Source organism: Ailuropoda melanoleuca, chromosome 2 (assembly GCF_002007445.2).
Source record: "Ailuropoda melanoleuca isolate Jingjing chromosome 2, ASM200744v2, whole genome shotgun sequence".
Taxonomy (NCBI): Eukaryota; Metazoa; Chordata; class Mammalia; order Carnivora; family Ursidae; genus Ailuropoda; species Ailuropoda melanoleuca.
Window position 1 is genome coordinate 6,934,406 of NC_048219.1, and position 16,306 is coordinate 6,950,711.

The following is a 16,306-nucleotide window of genomic DNA, read 5'->3' on the forward strand; positions in this document are numbered from 1 at the left end:
TTTTTTTTTTTTTTTTTGCTTTTTTTCATTTCTTTTTAATACAAACTTGGATCTTTGGGTGTGTCCTGCCAAAACAGAAAACAACAACAACAACAGAAGAGAAAACCCAAAAGAGTGAAAAATAAGAAAGAAAGGAAAAAAAAAAAAAAAGCTCCCGCAAGAGGTTCTGCTCCCTCCCCCCACCATGCGAATCTGCACACCACGGGACCACAGCAGGTTTACAGAATGCAATATACAATCCACGATTTATAATAAAACAGTATATACAATAAATAGGATATTGTTCATTTTTGTCAAACGACCTGTAGATAAATTTCTCAGTGCATACTTGCAGGGGCTCTGGACACCTCGGGGCCCCGCTCGCAACCTCTTGCACACGCTCGCGCTCTCTCTCTCTTTTTTTTGTCTTTTTCTAAAACTGTGTTTTGTTTTTTAAGTTTTGTACATTTTTAAAAAGTATTTACAATTGCTGGTTTTGTGCAGAAAGGGCTCACCTTCGGCTTCTGCGTGGAGGAGATGGGCGGGGAGGGGTGGGGGGGAGATGGTAGTGCAAGGGGGACGGGTGGGGTGGGGTGGGAGGCAGAGGGGCAGGCGCTCCTGCCAGAGGACAATGTGGACACTGGGAGGGGTCTTGGCGTTGGTTTTCTGAAAGCTGCAAAGAAACACAAAAGAAGAGGCAGAAGTCAGGGGTAGGCACAGACACTGAGCTCTAAGAACAGAGAGGCTAAGAGCAGGACCCCCACCCAGTTCCTACCAGGATTCTGGGAGAAGCTAACCACATTGTTCCTTCTTCCAGAACACTCGAAATAGCCCCTTGTGAGACAACGAACTGTTTCTGGACTTCTCTGGACTCAGTTTCCCCATCTGTAAAATAGGTTTGTATCCAAGGCCCGCCGCACTGAGAGGTAGAGGCGGCTCTGGGAAAGGAGCTGGGGTTCCAGACAGCATGGTTTGTTAAGGACTTGGGCTCTTGTGTCAGACACAGCTGAGCTCAAATGCCAGCACCAGCCCTGGACAGCTCTAGTACACTGGGCAAGCCAGTGAATCTCCATGAGCCTCAGTTTACTCATCTGTAAAAAGGGGATCCCACAGGTTTGCTGGGAGGAATCAGTGGCTTAAGGTGGATTAAGCCTGGTATAGGAAACATAAGAAATGATGCTGATTATACATCATTATTATTTTCCTGGGGCCTGAGCCAGCTAGGTGCCCAAGCCTCAGTTTCCTCATGCAACAATGAGTTTAGGAATTCTCCACGCCGGGCTATTGTGAGGGATGACACAGGGGGGAGCACAGGGCTCACATACAGCACGGGTGTGAACGGCACACCTGCACCCTTTCATTTCTTCTAATTCCAACCCTTTCCCAGTCCCCTCCGATGTCATTCTATTCCTTCCAGAGGCAAGGTGACCGGGAAGTCCGTCTAAATAAAGGAATAAAGAAATTGCCCAACACAATCCCATCTGTGTTTGGCTGCTGAGGCACAGAAGCTCCCAAGTTCCCAGTCCCTACAATCACCAGACACTGGAGGTCTGAAGTACCCCTTCTCCAGACATCCCCATCTAGAACCCAAGGCTTTGCTGAGGCTGGCGGGAGGAGGCCCAGAGGGACAGGGATGGGCTCGACTCATAGTCATGAGCCTGGCACTTTCGGAGTCCTGGCCTCCTTGAAGAGCCCTGAGATTCTGGTCCCTGCACTCTGTGAGTGACCAGCCCACCAGAATTACAGGGTGGGGGGTGCTGCCACTGCCTTCTAAGACCCCTTAGCAGAACACCCTCCCTCCCTCACCCCTGCAGGAAGCAGGCAGCCACAGAAAGCCTCTCCTCTCTTGTCCTTTCTTGGCTTCCCTTCCCAACAGGGCCACATTTAAATTCTGCTCAGCCTCGGCTGCTGTCTGCTGGGCAGTCAGCCCTGGGGAAGACTTTTGTCCTGAGGTTGGACTTGCCAGGACTCCCTCCCAGGGCCAGGAGAACCAGGTGGGCTCCCGAGAGGTAGGGGCAGCCCCCATCCCAGTCTATCAGCCCAGGCGGCAAGCAGAGGCGGGAGGGGAAGGGTGGGAGCTGCATCTCTGTTAAGCTGTCAAGTCTCCTGGGGGTGAGGGAGGACTGAATATTAGCCGCGGGGGGAAAGGGTGCGCCTGTCAGGGTGCGGCTGTATTAGAACCAGGGCAAACGGCAGACAAGCAGCTCTTGGGGGTGGGGGGGGTGCTGTTGGGATGGATCTCAGCTCTCCGGGTAGGGTGATAAACAGGACCGGCTGGGCCCATAAGCAGGTATCCATTAGGACACAGGACTGCTGTATCTGGGGGAGTAGCTGAGGCTGGGAGGCTGCAGGCATCTATCCGTAGGGCAGCTTTACTGCAGCTGAGGAACAGCTCCCAAGCTAAGGAACCTCTGTTGGGGTGACAGGTATAGTGCGCTGGGGTGACAAGTGAGGGGGAGACTCAGGACCGGCTGCTCCGAACCATTCAGCAAGTGGACTGTACCAAGCCCCAGCTTTCCCTGTTCCCCCGAAGGGCCCCGGGGCAGGCTGGGAGCCTCTGCACAAATCCCGGTTGCCCCCGCCCCCTCCGGCCCTTAGCCACTGCCAGTGACCCTCTCCAAGCCAGGTCTCCATGGTGATCTCAGCCCAGCAGGCAGCTCCTGCCAGAACCGTTCCCGCGGTGCTGGCGGCCAGGCAGCGGGGAGGCTTTCTCACCCTCTGCTCAGCCCTCCCTGTCTCACCTGCCTCCTCCCTCTGCCCTCCCCACCTTTCGGGACTTGGCCAGAATCTGGGGGATGGTAGGGGTGGGGGCTGGGGAGAGAATCCACACCAGAGGTTCCTGAGCCTGGAGAAGGGAGAAGGGAGGGTGCCGTAGCCCCGTAGCCCTGGGGGACCCTGACCTCACCGGGTTCAACTCCACAAAACAGAACAAATGCTGCGGTACCAGGTGGCCTCGCGCTGGGCACTGGGGACAAAGCAGAGGAGACAGGTCTGGCCCCTGCCCTTGAGGGGCTCCACGGAGCAGAGAGGGACGCAGAGCAGACCCCAAGCAGGCAGTTCCAATGCAGGGAGATGGGGGCTGTGCCAAGGGACACCCTCGGGGGCTCAGGGAGCACTGAGGGGGCACCTAACCCCGCCTTGGCAGGAGGAACTCTGGCCTTCTACCCACTGCGGAGCACGGTGCCCAGCACACGCCGGGGTCGAGACTGTGTGCTGACTGAATGCCAGAGTGATGACCGCTCTAAGTCCGATCAGCGTGGCAAGGTCCAGCTCGGGTCTTGCACACCTCCAGGACGCCTCCTTAGACCACCCCGTTACCATAGCTACTGGTGCACTTCTCCTTCCCTTCCACGCTCCTCCAGGGCAGAGACCAGTGTGTGGTACCTCCCTGTCCCCAATGCCAGCATGCTGCCAGGGCCCCAGGACACCAGCCATTGTTGCTGAGACTTAACCTTTTATAGTGCCTCTGTAATCAACAACCGCAGAACCACATTCCACAGAGCCCTCGCGCTCCAGCGGTTTTGCCGGCCGAGGTGCCAAGGCATGAAGTGGTCTCTGCCCGTCAGGAGGGGCTGGCACTGGGAGCATCGGGGGATAGCTGAGCGGACGTTCACAGTGCTGGAGGTCACGTATACATCAGGCTGTCCGCAGAGGGCTGCTCTCTCCCCACAAGGAGCACACGTTCGAGCCTTCATTTAAGCGACCAGCACACACGCATCCACGACCACTAACTGCCAGGCCATGAGCTACGGTCTCACCTCCACCCTCTGGTCTCTGCCTCCAGAAGGGGGTCTCAACGTCCGACAAGGCAGAGGCGCAGAAGGCAGCGAGAATGTGTGAGAGTTTGAGCTGGACTTGCTGTGTCACCTAGGGCCAGTCCTTTCCCTCCCTGGGCTTCGGTCTCTATGTAAAGTAGGGGGTTGAACAGGTAATGGGGGGGATATCTGGGCCCCAAAGGGGTCAGAGGCAAACCACAGCTGCCTAAAGACGGATCCACCCCCTCTGACATTTTCAGGCCAAGTCAAGCCTGCAGGTCCCTCAAACGTGGAGAGGATACTGCTTCCCTGGGGCTCAGACCACACTGGACAGATGGGAGACACCCTCAGGTAGGATGGATGGGCTGTAGGGTGTGGGTGTGGCTCTCCCCCCAACTTGAGAGCAGGTTTTCAAAATCTGTGTCCCCCAGTGACCAATGGCACTCCTTAAACTCTAGCTCGCCAGCCATTCCCTCCTTAGGGATCTTTCCCCACTTCGTCCACGGCTAGTGGGACCCAACAGGGTTCATACCCATGGTCGCCCACCTGGCTTGTGAGGCCCTCCCACCGTGCAGAGCTGCGTGCCGCTTACCAGTCCTAGGGGTTCTACACCCGACACCCACGCTGTCTTCTTGCTCAGGGACGCCTCTGGAAAGACAGGCCCCAGCGATGGCTATGGATTGGGCATGGGACCGAGCGATCACCAAGGGCCCTTCCTGGCTCTGTCATTCCGTTCCTGCCAGGGTGGCTGTGTGTCTTTGGGCAAGTCCCGTTCCCTGTCTGTAAACTGGGCGGGGTTGTACAAGGAGAACTCCAAAACCCTAGGTGGCTGGAGAGTCTGAATCGGTTTATTTGTACACCCCTCCCCTGCCCCATTTCAGGAGCGTATCTGAGGATAGCAGCCGTGACAGAAATGGTCTCATACCCACTCCCCCTCCTTGCCCTTCCCGCTCTCAATTCTTTTCAGTCTACACGCTTGTCTTCAACTCAAGGCAAAAACAATGTCCCAGGCATGACGTGACATCGGGGAAGATGGGGAAGGTGCACAGAGATGAGCAACCAGCCTAAAGGAGCCGATGATGTGGTGAGGACATTCCCAGGAAGGGTTGTCATGGATGCATAAAGGGCTGGAGATTAAGTGGGCCTGGGAAGGATCCTGGAACGCTTCTTGGAGGAGGTGACGCCTGAATGAAAGATAGGAACTGACAGGTGGGAGATGGATGGTGGGCAGGAAAGGGTAGCCCAGACCAGTGACAGCTAGAGGAAAGGCACAGGGCACACTGGGGAAAGAAAGTTCCCTCCTAATTCCACATTCTAGGGCTGGAAAGGGAGGGTGTGTGAGAAGGAGGTCAGGGCGGAAAAGGGAGACCTGAATACCTGGAATACCAGGCTAGTGGCTGGGCTGTTATTTTGTAGGCGAGGAGACTGGAGGGGTGGGGGCGGGGAGGATGCCATAGACAGATGGTAAGCAATGGAGTCTCAGGAGCAAAAGGGCTGGAATCGATTCATCCAATAAATATGTGGGGGGCTCCAGACACCATGCATCCAGTAATGAAGAACAAAGCATTCTGGTGGCCACGATGAGGGGAACGGACTGGGGCTGGGCAGAGACAGGGCAGCCACCGGTTGACTGACCCAGGGCCACAGCTTCTGAAGCCTTAAATTTGCTCAAGACCCATTTTCTTTTTTCTAAAGCAGGCTCTACGTCCAGTCCAGCATGGGGCTTGAACTCACGACCCTGAGATCCAGACCTGAGCTGAGATCAAGAGTTGGACGCTTAACCGACTGAGTCATCCAGGTGCCCCCCAAGACCCATTTTCTGGCTCCAGGAAGCTCTTGCTGCCTGCCCTGCTCATGGTTCAGGAGGGCGGTCCCTGGAATTTCCAGGGGGCCTATTTCAGTCCCTGCCCTGGAGCATGATGTCCACATGGAGACTTTGAATGACTGCGTGTTTATAGGCTGTAAACGCCATGAGGGCAGGTGGCTGGTTCGCGTGCGCTGAACACAGAATTAACCTACTGCTTTCCCCGTCCTCTAGCACAGAGGGCACTAAGGCAGCAAAAGTGAGGACAAAGATGGCAAATCTGCTGCGAGAAAAAGCCATGATGTCTTTACAAAGTCACGAGGCACCAAGAAAGGGGATTGGTGTGAGGACCTGCATGGGAAGGGCTTCTAGCCAACCTGGGTCATTTAGAAGTCTGGGTCCTGTTGCCCATCAGGCTTCAGGTCCCTTGTGTGTGGGGGGGTGACTTACCTTTCCTCTGGGCCCCCCAGGGAGGAATCAGCCCAGTTGCTAAGGCCAAAAACTAGGTGGTGTTTCATACCCTCCCACCAAAGGACGCAAACCCACACTAGACACAAAATCCTTCCTAGGAGACAACAGGGGCAGCCGGTGAAGGGAGGCTGGCTACCTACAGAGTCCTGAGCGAGGAGGAAAGGGTCAGAGGGGTGTGTGAGTCACACAGGCTGGGTGACAGAATTCAGCTGGTGGGAGGCACTTGTCCACCCATGTACCAACCGCTGACTACGTGCTTACTATGTCCCAGGGACTGGGCTAAGGGCTTCATGGGGAATCTCATTAATTCTCATGGGAGACACAGCAAGGTGATGTGACTCACCGGGTCACATAACTGGTAAGGGATGGAACCGGGCTCCGCACAGAGGCTGGTCTTGCCCACAGGCATGTTCCTCACCACCACCCAGTTCCAGGGCCCCCCTCCCTTGGGCTCTTCCGGGTCCACAGTGATGTGGGGAGATGGGAGAGGAGCAGGAGAGGGCACGTTCACAGAGAGATTATATTTCCAGGAAATGCGGGCTCAGAACAAGAAGGCCTGGCCTGAAAATGGCCGTGGGAGAGGCAAGACGTGGGATGGGAGGGAGGACGGCCTCAGAGAGTGCGAAGAGAAGCCCACAAGAGGCAGGGCAGGGATGGCTGACCCCTGACGTGAGGGCTTCTCGCTCAGAGCCAGAGGCAAGATCAAGTGACCTCTTGAGGTTTTAAGACACAGAGAGACAAAGCCCAGAGCAGCTGGGGCCTGGCCCAGGTCCGGGCGTGCCTGCTGACCCCGGTTGGCTGGTGGCCTTGGAAACTGCTTCCTGCTCCGGTCAGGCCCCAGGCTGGTGTAACCTTGGAGGACCTGTGACATTTCTCTTGGCCTCAGGTCCAAGCCTGAGAGGGAATAGGGAGGAGAGGGGGACTCGAGATTCCTGAGCACCTCGGAGGGCCTTTCCTGATTGCACAGGGTCTGGTAGGGCTGACCTTCAGCCATGAGGGCCCAATGTGGAGTCAGTCTCCCTGGCTCGGTTTTCCAGCTAAGGGACTGGAGAGGTCTGCCCTGGGCCTGAGCGCTCCCCACCCTCTACCCCTTCCCTCTGTCCCACCAGCCCAGCTCTCAGACCAAGGGGGGGGTGTCCCACATTCCACACTCTGACTCCCCTGAGCTTTTCTCTTCTAATTCACAGTGGGGTGTGACCCTCCCCCTGCCCACAGTTTCCTCTGCCTAGAATGCCTTTCCCCTCACATCTCTGTCCATCCAAATTTTGCCTATTCTTCAAGGTCCAGCTCAAATGCAGCTTCTTCCATAAAATCTCAAAATCCGTTTAAAATGCCAGGCCCAGAAACATTTGTAGAGTGTCCAACCAATCTGTCATTTTGCGGATGGGGAGTCAGCGGCGTGGGGTATTGGGGGAGTGGTAAGGCAAGATACCCAGGTTCTGGGGGGAGAGGCAGTATTGGGTGTGAATCCGGACTCAACCACTGACTAACGGTGGACCCCCTGGGTAATGTTCCTAACTGTACCCGCTTCCTCAACTCTCCGAGGAGGTGGCAGGGGGAGGGCACTACCATCTCCCAGCCTGCTGCGAAGGCTCAGTGGGGCAGCGTTGCAGGAAGTGCCCAGCCCGACATGGGTGCCTTTTCTCACCAAAAGTTCTGAGAGAGGACTTCTAACCCTAACACCCACCTTTCTGGTACACAAGCTTTGTTTCTCCCTGCCTCTGGCACCTGCCACTTGCCACCAGCTGTTTTCAGGTTCTTTGTGGACCTGTTTTAGCTTCCCGGGGTGGATACTCAACTCTGAGGACAGGACCAGGACTGCTTTGTCTCCTCTAAGCCTCCAGAGCCCCACGTCAGAATGCTCACTGCCTGCAGGCGAATGAGCACGTCTCCCTCCTTCAGCACTCGCTCTGGGGTGTGTCTGTGTGTGTGGGGGGGGCCTTCTAGCTGGTAACTCTTCAATGGCTCCCCACTACTCTCGGAATATAGTTTAAACTCCTTCAGGTGCCCTGCCTGCACATTCTGGCCCTGCCTGCTTTGCCTGCTCACTCAGTGAGTAATTACTGTCCTCTTATCGGTTCCTCAAGGTTGAGCTCCTTCCTGCCCCAGGCTTCACCCACTGCTGTTCCCTCTGCCCAGAATGCCCTTCCCACTCCCTGTTAAGCTGGTGCCCCTTCATCCTTCAGGCATCAGCTTCAGGATCTGGTCAGCCCGCTGCAGGTTCCCACAAGCTCCTAGCCTTCCTCTCTCATAGTCCTTCCTACGGTAATCATTACCAACTGCTTTGTGTCAGTCTACATATTGTCTTTCTCTCTAAACTGGAAGCCCCCTGAGGATCAGGACCTCATCTGTGGCGTTCACTGGGGCGCCCCCCCCATGCCTGCTTCATGGTGGGTGCTGGACAGATGTCTCTGGAACAAGTGAATGCATCAGTCTGAGGACAGTGCTGTCAACTCCCAACCCTGAGTGGGGAGCGTGGCCAGAATGTGGGGCTGGATGGCATCCCAGTTCCTCCTGTGTTCAGGCCTCACTGGATGGTTCCATTATGTATCTCACTGAGCTGTGACCTGCTCAAACACCCAGCCCCCACACTCGCTTTATTTTCCCATCCAGAGCCCAGGAGGAACGGTTTTTGGATTATTTCACATTTCTGGATTATCCATGAGACATCTCCCCTCCAGTGAGAAGGATCAAGAGTTTGACATTTTAAACCCTAAGCAGCTTCTCCCTGGCCTGCTTCAGATCTGCAGCTCTGCTGCTTGCAGTGAGACGCATGGGGAATGGAAGGCCATTTTAATCTTGGCCTGGCTTCATTAGGAGGAAGATATGCTGCCAAAAAAAAAAAAAAAAAAAAAAAAGCTTGGTCCACCGTCTATGCCATGCAGAATTGCAAAACCTAAGAGATTATCAAAGTCGAATTTCTTGAACAGATGGGGAAACAGAGTCCCAGGGACGGAGGGAGTGTAAGCGCGGTCAAGGACACGGAGCATGCTGATGGCCAATTGGGGAATGGTCCTTCCCCAGGCCTCCTGATTCCCACGTGCTGCCCTTTGCCACCTTCAGGCACCAAGGGACCTGGGGTCAGGCAGAAAGGGGATAATAAGTTTCCATTGACATGACTTCAGGACCCTGAGTCACCCTGGCCTTGAATGGCCTCCCCAGAGCAGGGATGGGACTTTCCAGGAGCCCTGCTATTCCTTCTCCAGAAAGAGGCGCTCCCAGGAGGCTGCAGTGGAAGCAGAGGTGGAGGGTGAGGGGCTCAGACAGGCCACCTCCCTACCCCTCCACCCCCACATCTGAGGCGATTTTGTGACACCTCTGTTGTCCAAAGAGTGGGATCTGATGGGCCAGTTGTGGCTGTGTTTCCTGGAGCAGCTTGTGCTCCGAGAAAATGATTCTTCTGACCCTGGCCCCTTTTACCATTTGGGGGGCATCCTTCCCTCTTTTATTCTCCTTTTCTTAAACAAAATCTTGAGAATACTAAACCTTTGACTCCATCTCATGAGGACACAGTGCCTGGTAAACACAGTATCTAAACATCTAGCAGAATTTAACTGAACTCTCGGAAAAGCCTGTGGCTGGGCTGCAGGAAAGGGAGCCTGGCTTTTCCTAGGCAAAAAATCCTGCCTGGGGACAGACCACCTGGGGACGGGTTGTCAGGCACAGCAGGAGCCCAGCATCCCTTGCTCACTTCTGGCTCCCTACCCCACCTGCCTCTGACCACTCAGAGCCCACCTCAGGTCAAAGACAGTAAAAGAGAATCTCTGGGTGGGCCCCAAGAGACCAGGAAAGAAACTTCAGGCCATTTTCTAAAGCCCTTGCAGACTGTGACCAAGACGCAGGGACCATACCCGAGGCCTGGCCCTCGCCAGAGTGCATCGTGAACTTAATGAAGCTCCTAGAGAAACGAGCGAGTCTGGCCGGGTTGGTACCCTGGATGGGCCCTGGCAGTTAATCATCCAGCCTGCTTCACCCTTCACTCATCTCCCACAGGGCCATGCAATGCCCTCCCTGGCAAGACGTCAAGTGGCGAGTGTTTCGGGGGACTCAGGCAGCGCCTGCCCAGGACCTAGCACGGACAAGGGACATAAACGCTTGATGAACCAAACCAGATGGCCCCACCCAATCTAGGGTTCTCCAACCATTTCAGTAACTCCACGTCCGAGTCTGATGCTGGGTTCCCCACCCAAGCACCCCATCTCTTCCTGAAGACTGTCCCCAACATCCAATCCCAGTCTCCTTCCTGAATCCCAACTTCCTCTTATTGGGGTCCCTGATCTTGTCCTTAAGTCCTTCCCGCTCATCCCGGTGCCTCTTCCCCTTGCCCAAGCCCTAACGGCCTCATCCTCCCCCGCCTGCCCAGGTCTCCGCCCACTCCACCCCACCCCCAGACTCACCCAGGAACAAAACCTCGAGGTCCAGTCGGCACTTCAGTTGGCACTACAGGGAGGTGACGGTGAATGTGTCCTCAGGGTGAGGTTCCGCCATGGGCCCCAGGAAGCCGCTCTTGGGGCCCCCACCTAGGCCGGGATGCGCCTGCGGCATAAAGCCTGGATACCTGTAGGCGGTATCCTGCAGGGGCAGCAGCGAGTCCCTCGGCACAGGGGACAGGGTCAAGTCACTAAGGAGCGGGCAGCCATAGCCAGCGGCAGCGGCAGCAGGGCCACGGGGTGGGCCAGGCGGCCGGGCCATCTCCAGTGGCTCCTTGTCGGCCTTGGGTGTGGCCGGTGGGCTAGCCAGGTGCGGGGCACTGAGGCACGCGGCCTCCGTCCTGCCCAGGAAGTCAGCCAGCAGCCCTGTACCCACCTTCCCTTCATAGGGTGGGCTGCGGGCAGCTGAGCCCGGCGGGTACCAGTAAGCTGCACCCTTGCAGCTGGGGGAGTCGTAGTGGGGCTGGCCCAGCGGCAGGTCCCGACAGCTAAGGTGGGCCTGGGCTGCAGCCGCGTGGCCCAGGCTGGCCCCCTGGAGCCCATGCTTGAGGGGCTCACAGGCAGCCAGCTTCGTGGGTGGCGGCCGCAGCTCTTCCTTGAAGCCCAGCGTGGGTGAGCAGGTGGGTGAGTACGCCTTCTGCAGACCGGCATCAAACACCGTGGGTGGGTGGGCCAGAGGCGGGAAATGCTTGCCATCTAGGTCAGGAGCACCCAGGCTGGGCGAGTCGCAGTGGAAGCCTTGGCCGAAGGTGCCGTCAGAAGGAGTGGACGGGTTCATGGAGTAGGGTCCCATGAAGTCACAAGGGTCTCGCTCACCCACGCCGAAGGCCCTCGACTGGGAGGGCAGTGGTGACATGCTGCTGTCCCCACTGTAGTAGTCCAGGCCGAGGTCTGGGCTGTCCTGGAACAGGGGGTTGACGGGCTGTGGCTTGGGGATGAACTTGGCTTTGGCGGCCGCCCCGCCCCGCTCCTTCTTAGCTGAGCAGGCCCCACCACCCCGTCCACCCCGTGGCTGCCGGGGCCCGGTGCTCCGTTTGGATGGGTAGCCTGAGGCAGTGGCCGAGGCGGACGACGGGAAGCCCAGATGTGAGGCCTCGAACAGGTCCACCTTCTTCCGCCGTCCGCGGCCCGGCTTGGAGCTGCTCTGGAAGAGGACGCTCTGGTTCCAGTTGTAGCCGGGGGCAGAGGACGCCTCGTTCCAGTCCATCATCAGTTTCTCCAGGCTGGACAGGCTCGACTGGCCCTCGCTGCTCGAGGCCTCGCTGTTGGCGCGCCGAAAGCCGCCGCTGACCGGCTGATTGAACTGGGTGCTGTCGGAGGACGACTCGGAGAAGGTCTCGGACACGGCTGTCTGCTGCTTCACCTTCTGCGGCGTGTAGTTGGAGATGTCCAGGATCACGTTGGGCTCGCTGACGTGGCAGTCGAAACCAGGATTGTAGAGTTGACTGAAGGCCTCAGAGGCCCAGTCCAGGCCTCCATAGCCCTGCCGGAAAGGCCACTGAGAAGCCCCCGCGAACTGCCGACAGTTTTCAGGCGAGGGCTGGAAGGAGGAGGACGAGGAGGAGGCAGAGGCGGCGGAGGCGGCAGAGGCTGTGGTGCCCTTGGGCACCATGTAGCCGCCGGGAGAGACGGTGCTGGCCCGGCTGTCACAGCGCAGGGGTGTGGGGGCTGAACCAGAGAAGGGGGCCCCCTCCGAGCTGTTGAAGAAGGAGGCCTTGCTGGGTGGAAGGCAGGGGCCACCCGTAGGCGGTGGGGCGTAGCCGGCGCTGTGGGCGCTGCTGGGAGAGGCGGGCAGGCTACTGCCGCTGCCGTAGGCAAAGCTGCAGTCCTTGCTGTTAGCACAGTCCTGGCCCGTAAAGGGCTTAGCTGGGGCAAAAACGCTCTGTCCGGCCCCATAGCCACCGTACTGAGGCGGGTAGGTGCTGGCGGGCGGGTGGGCGGTGGGTGAGCGGGCCACGGCGGAAGGCGGCGGAGCCAGCTTTGGGAAGGTCTCGGCTGCCCGGCAGTCTGAAGTGGCTGGAGTTATCCCGTAGCTCGCCGCCCGGCCCGGCGGGAAGGTCTGGCGAGCGGGCAGGACGGGCTGGAAGGAGGGGTCCGCCCCGGCCCCACTGCTGCCCACTGCCACAGGGCTGGCCTTGGCCCCCCGGCTGGGGAAGGTGGCCAGGCCCCGCTGGGCAGGCAGGGTGCTGGCGGGGGGCCCTGCGTAGGTGCCCGATGCCTTCCGGGACTCAGGGCGAGAGGCTGAGAGGGCAAAGTCTAAGAGGTCGGAGGAGTCATCCGAATCGAGCAGTGAGCGAAAATAGCCGGTGAAGAGGTTTTGGCGCTCCTGGCTGAGCTCGGTCTGGCCCGCAGGCGCGCCCGTGCCGTAGTAGCTGCCGCGGCCTGAGGCCCCACTCTCGAGCCCGGTGGAGGCAAAGGCCTGGGCCTCGGTCCCCTGGAACCCACAGTTTCGGCCAGCTTGCCCGCCTGGGTGCCCGTGGTGAGGGGCCCAGCCACCACCCTTGTCCCCGGCCCACTCGGCGCCTGCCTCCCCAAAGCCTGGGCCGCCAGGCACCTGCTCTGGAAACAGAGTCCCGTTCTTCCGGGACCGCCTCTTGCGCTTGGGCTTCCCAGTCATGGCGTCCACCTCCCCCCGGCCCCGTTTGCGTGGGTGCCCCAATTCAGTGAGGCTGGGACCCCCGACGCCGGCAGCTGCCACTGCCACCACTTTCTTTTTCTTGCCAATGCCCTCGAAGAAGTCACTGAAGGAGCATCGGGCCGCCTTGGCTGCGTGGCCCCCACCCCGGCCACCAAAACCGCCTGCTTTACCACCACGCCGTCGGAAGCCCTGCACCCGGTGCAGGAAGTGGGAGATGCTCTGGGTGTCAGGGGCCTGGTGTACCGACTCGGGCTCGCTGGGCGTCCAGCAGCGGGGGGGCGAGCACCGCCCAGCACACTGGCTCTGGCGGTTCAGGAAGGCCAGCTTGGCGAGAACGTCGGAGTACTCGGCCTTACTGTCATTGGCGTCTGCTGCGTAGGACGGCTGGGGGGAGGCCAGCTTCTGCTTCCGCCGCCGCCGTTTCTTCACCTCTGGCATGGCCATGGTGGCCGCCGCCACGGTGGCCGCTTCAGCCGCCACCACTGCTGGCTCCTTCGGCTTGCCAGGACCCAGCAGCAGGTTCTTAGGAGGGCGGCCGCGTTTCCGCTTAAGAATAATGGGCATCTCCCCAGGCGGGAAGACTACCACCACGTTCCGCCCGTTGTTCTTCATCTTCAGCAATGGCGTGGGCTCTGCGGAGACGCGCAGGCCCAGCTCCTTGCCCTCCACGCTCAGACTGCTGCTCAAGGAGGACACCTTGTATGTGGTCTTGTTCCGCCGCCCCAGCGACACCGGGATTTTGGCCATCTTCACCACCATGCGCCGCACGCCCCGGCACTTGCCTTTGCGGGTGGGGACCACCGGTGTCTGGGAGGATTCTGGCTCCAGCTCTGGGACTGGGCCCGGGCCCGGCAGGGCAGGAGGTGGTGGAGGAGGTGGTGGCGGGGGCTCGGCCAAGGCGGCCGCCAGCCCTGTGGGCATAGGCAGGGACAGCAGGCGGCCCTCTGGTCCAGCGTCTGCCTTGCGCCCCCGTCCAGCTTTCCGCCGGCGACACAGGATCTTTGGCCTATCAGTGCGCCGCAAGGCGTACTTGGGGTGACCCTCAGGCCCGTGGGGGCCATGGGGTGAACACAAGTCCAGGCGCAAGGTCTCGCCCAGTGGGCAGGGCCCCAGGGGCTGCTGAGGCTCCAGACGGCGGCCAGGGACGTCAAGCAACTTGGGCAGGGGGTCAAGTGCCTGAGGGTCAAGCAGCTGCGACTCCAGGGAGTCGGGCAGGGTATCCAGGGCCTGCAGCGCCAGGCCTGGCAGCCCCAGAGGGTCAGCAAGAGGTTGCAGGGGTGGCAGCTCCAAAGCTTCCCCGAGAGGCTCTAGTGCCTGTGGGTCCAGGAAGCGGGGCTGGGGGTCCAGGAGCTGAGGCTCTGGCTCAGGAGATGGTGGCTCGAGGGCCTGGGCCTCCAGCAGCTGGGCCTCAGGGCAAGTAAGGGAGGCCAGCTCGCTGAGGATGTCGGCGTCAGCAAGTTCCGAGTAATCAGGGCCGTCTGGCTCTGGCTCTGGGGGCAGCCCGGTGGCCGCGGCCGTGGCTCCGGGACTATGGCCTTGGCCAGGCTGGGGACTGTCCCTAGGCTCGGGCTCAGGCTCATAGAGGGGGTGGCTGGGCCTCTCTGACTTGGCGTGGGGGGTGGCCCGCTCTTCGGGGCTGCGGATGCTGTTGGCCAGGCTGGGTGAGGAGAAGAAGCTGTACTGAAGGTCACCGGGGGGCGGGGCAGGCGGGCGGCTGAGTCTGAGGCCACCACAGTCCAGGTGCACGCCGCTGTGCTGCAGGTCCTGGGAGAGCCGGGTCAGGTCCTTCATGATGTCAATCAGCCGCACCACTGGACGCAGCTTCACCCTCCCGTTGTCCCAGCGACGTCGGGAGCTGTTGCCGTCTCCCGCGGGGGTGGGGCAGCGGGCCTGTGAGACGGGACGGGCTGCCCTTGGGGGCAGCGGGTCGTCCCCCTTGGCAAGGACTGGTGGGCGCCGGGTGCTGGGGTCCCGGCGTGGGGGTGGGCGTGGGTTCTCGGAGAAGGTGTGGGCGAAGGCCTTGTCGGGTGGGCTGGCAGGGGGCCGGGTGGGAAGCAAGGGCCGTGGGGTGGGGGGGCCGCCGGGGTAGTACTTGGGCTCCCGGAGGTAGTCAGGAGAGCTGCACACGGCACTGGAAGTCACCACCAGGCCCTGGGGCTTCACACGCATCCTGACCTTGTCCTCCGCGGGCCGCCGGGCGGGGCCGGGGCTGACATGAGGGTGCGAGAAGCCGGGACCAGGACCTGTGGGGCAGGATGGGCAAGAGAGCCCTCACTGAACGCCCAAGACCTCAGCTTCCCACATCCCCAGTGAGCCGCTGCCACCCCTCCTGGGAGTCCCCTCAAGCCCCATCCCCAAGTTGATGCCCAGTCTTTTCCCGAACCACCACATGCCCCATGAACCCCTAGGAGGCCCCAGTCCCACTTGTTGACAGCTCACCCACTTCTAGACCCTGGCTACGGGCTCAGGGAGAAGAAGATGCCTGACTTGGAGGAGGAAGGCCATCAGCAGGCTGGGGTGACCACTCCAGATCAAAATTAAGGAGAAGGCCAGGAAATCCTATCCAGGGCATGACCTTTTCCCTCTGCCTGCCCCCCCCCCCCATTTTAGGAGAAGCCCGGCCACTCACCCTCGGCTCTGCCGCCTGGGCTGTCACACTGGAGATCTCTGTGGGCAACAAGACAGGGGATCTGAATTGTCAAGGTGGCCACAGCCCAACCACTCACTGCCTCCTCCATACACCACCCCCAGCTCCCTCGGTGCTCCCTCCAGCCCACACCCGGCTGACCTGGGAGAGAGAGGGCCCCAGGGCCTGGGGGCTCTGCCAGTTGCTGGCTGTCAGCTGGGGGTGCTGTGGAGCAACTTCGGCCTGAGCCCAGGCCTCGGGGCGTGGACAGCGCCTGGAAAGGACCATCGCAGCTTTAGTGAGCACCTACTGCGCGCCAGGCACTGGGCTGGAAGCTGTCCAGGCATCGTTTCATTTAATTCTTCATACAAATCCTGTGAGGTAGGGGCTATTAATAACCCCATCTTGCAGATGAAGAAATGGAGGCTCAGAGATGAAGTAACATCATTCATTCATTTACTCATTACTTATGGAGTGCCTACTTTGCACAAAGACCGGGTAGACAAACAGTGATCAGATAATCATAAACGCTTTAATTATTAGTAGGATAAGAGCTGTAAAAAAAAAGTGAAGAGTGCCTCAGGTCAGAGGTGTGACAATCAT

The 16,306-nt window shown here is 59.4% G+C and overlaps 1 protein-coding gene across 2 annotated transcripts in view; it reads right to left on the minus strand.

The window, feature by feature from the left end:
• Nucleotides 1-226: 226 nt before the first annotated feature.
• Nucleotides 227-16,306, minus strand: part of AHDC1 (AT-hook DNA binding motif containing 1) — a 36,981-nt gene continuing 20,901 nt past the window's right edge. The window contains exons 3-6 of one of the 2 annotated variants that reach the window (XM_002913320.4): nt 15,866-15,977; nt 15,707-15,744; nt 10,407-15,320; nt 227-652 (exon numbers count right to left, since the gene is read on the minus strand). In XM_002913320.4, coding sequence (XP_002913366.2) covers nt 10,450-15,246 — 4,797 coding nt within the window. In that variant the 5' untranslated portion in view covers nt 15,247-15,320; nt 15,707-15,744; nt 15,866-15,977 and the 3' untranslated portion in view covers nt 227-652; nt 10,407-10,449. Of the gene's footprint in view, nt 653-10,406; nt 15,321-15,706; nt 15,745-15,865; nt 16,078-16,306 lie in introns of both variants that reach the window. The other variant, XM_034647499.1, reaches the window with a different exon arrangement.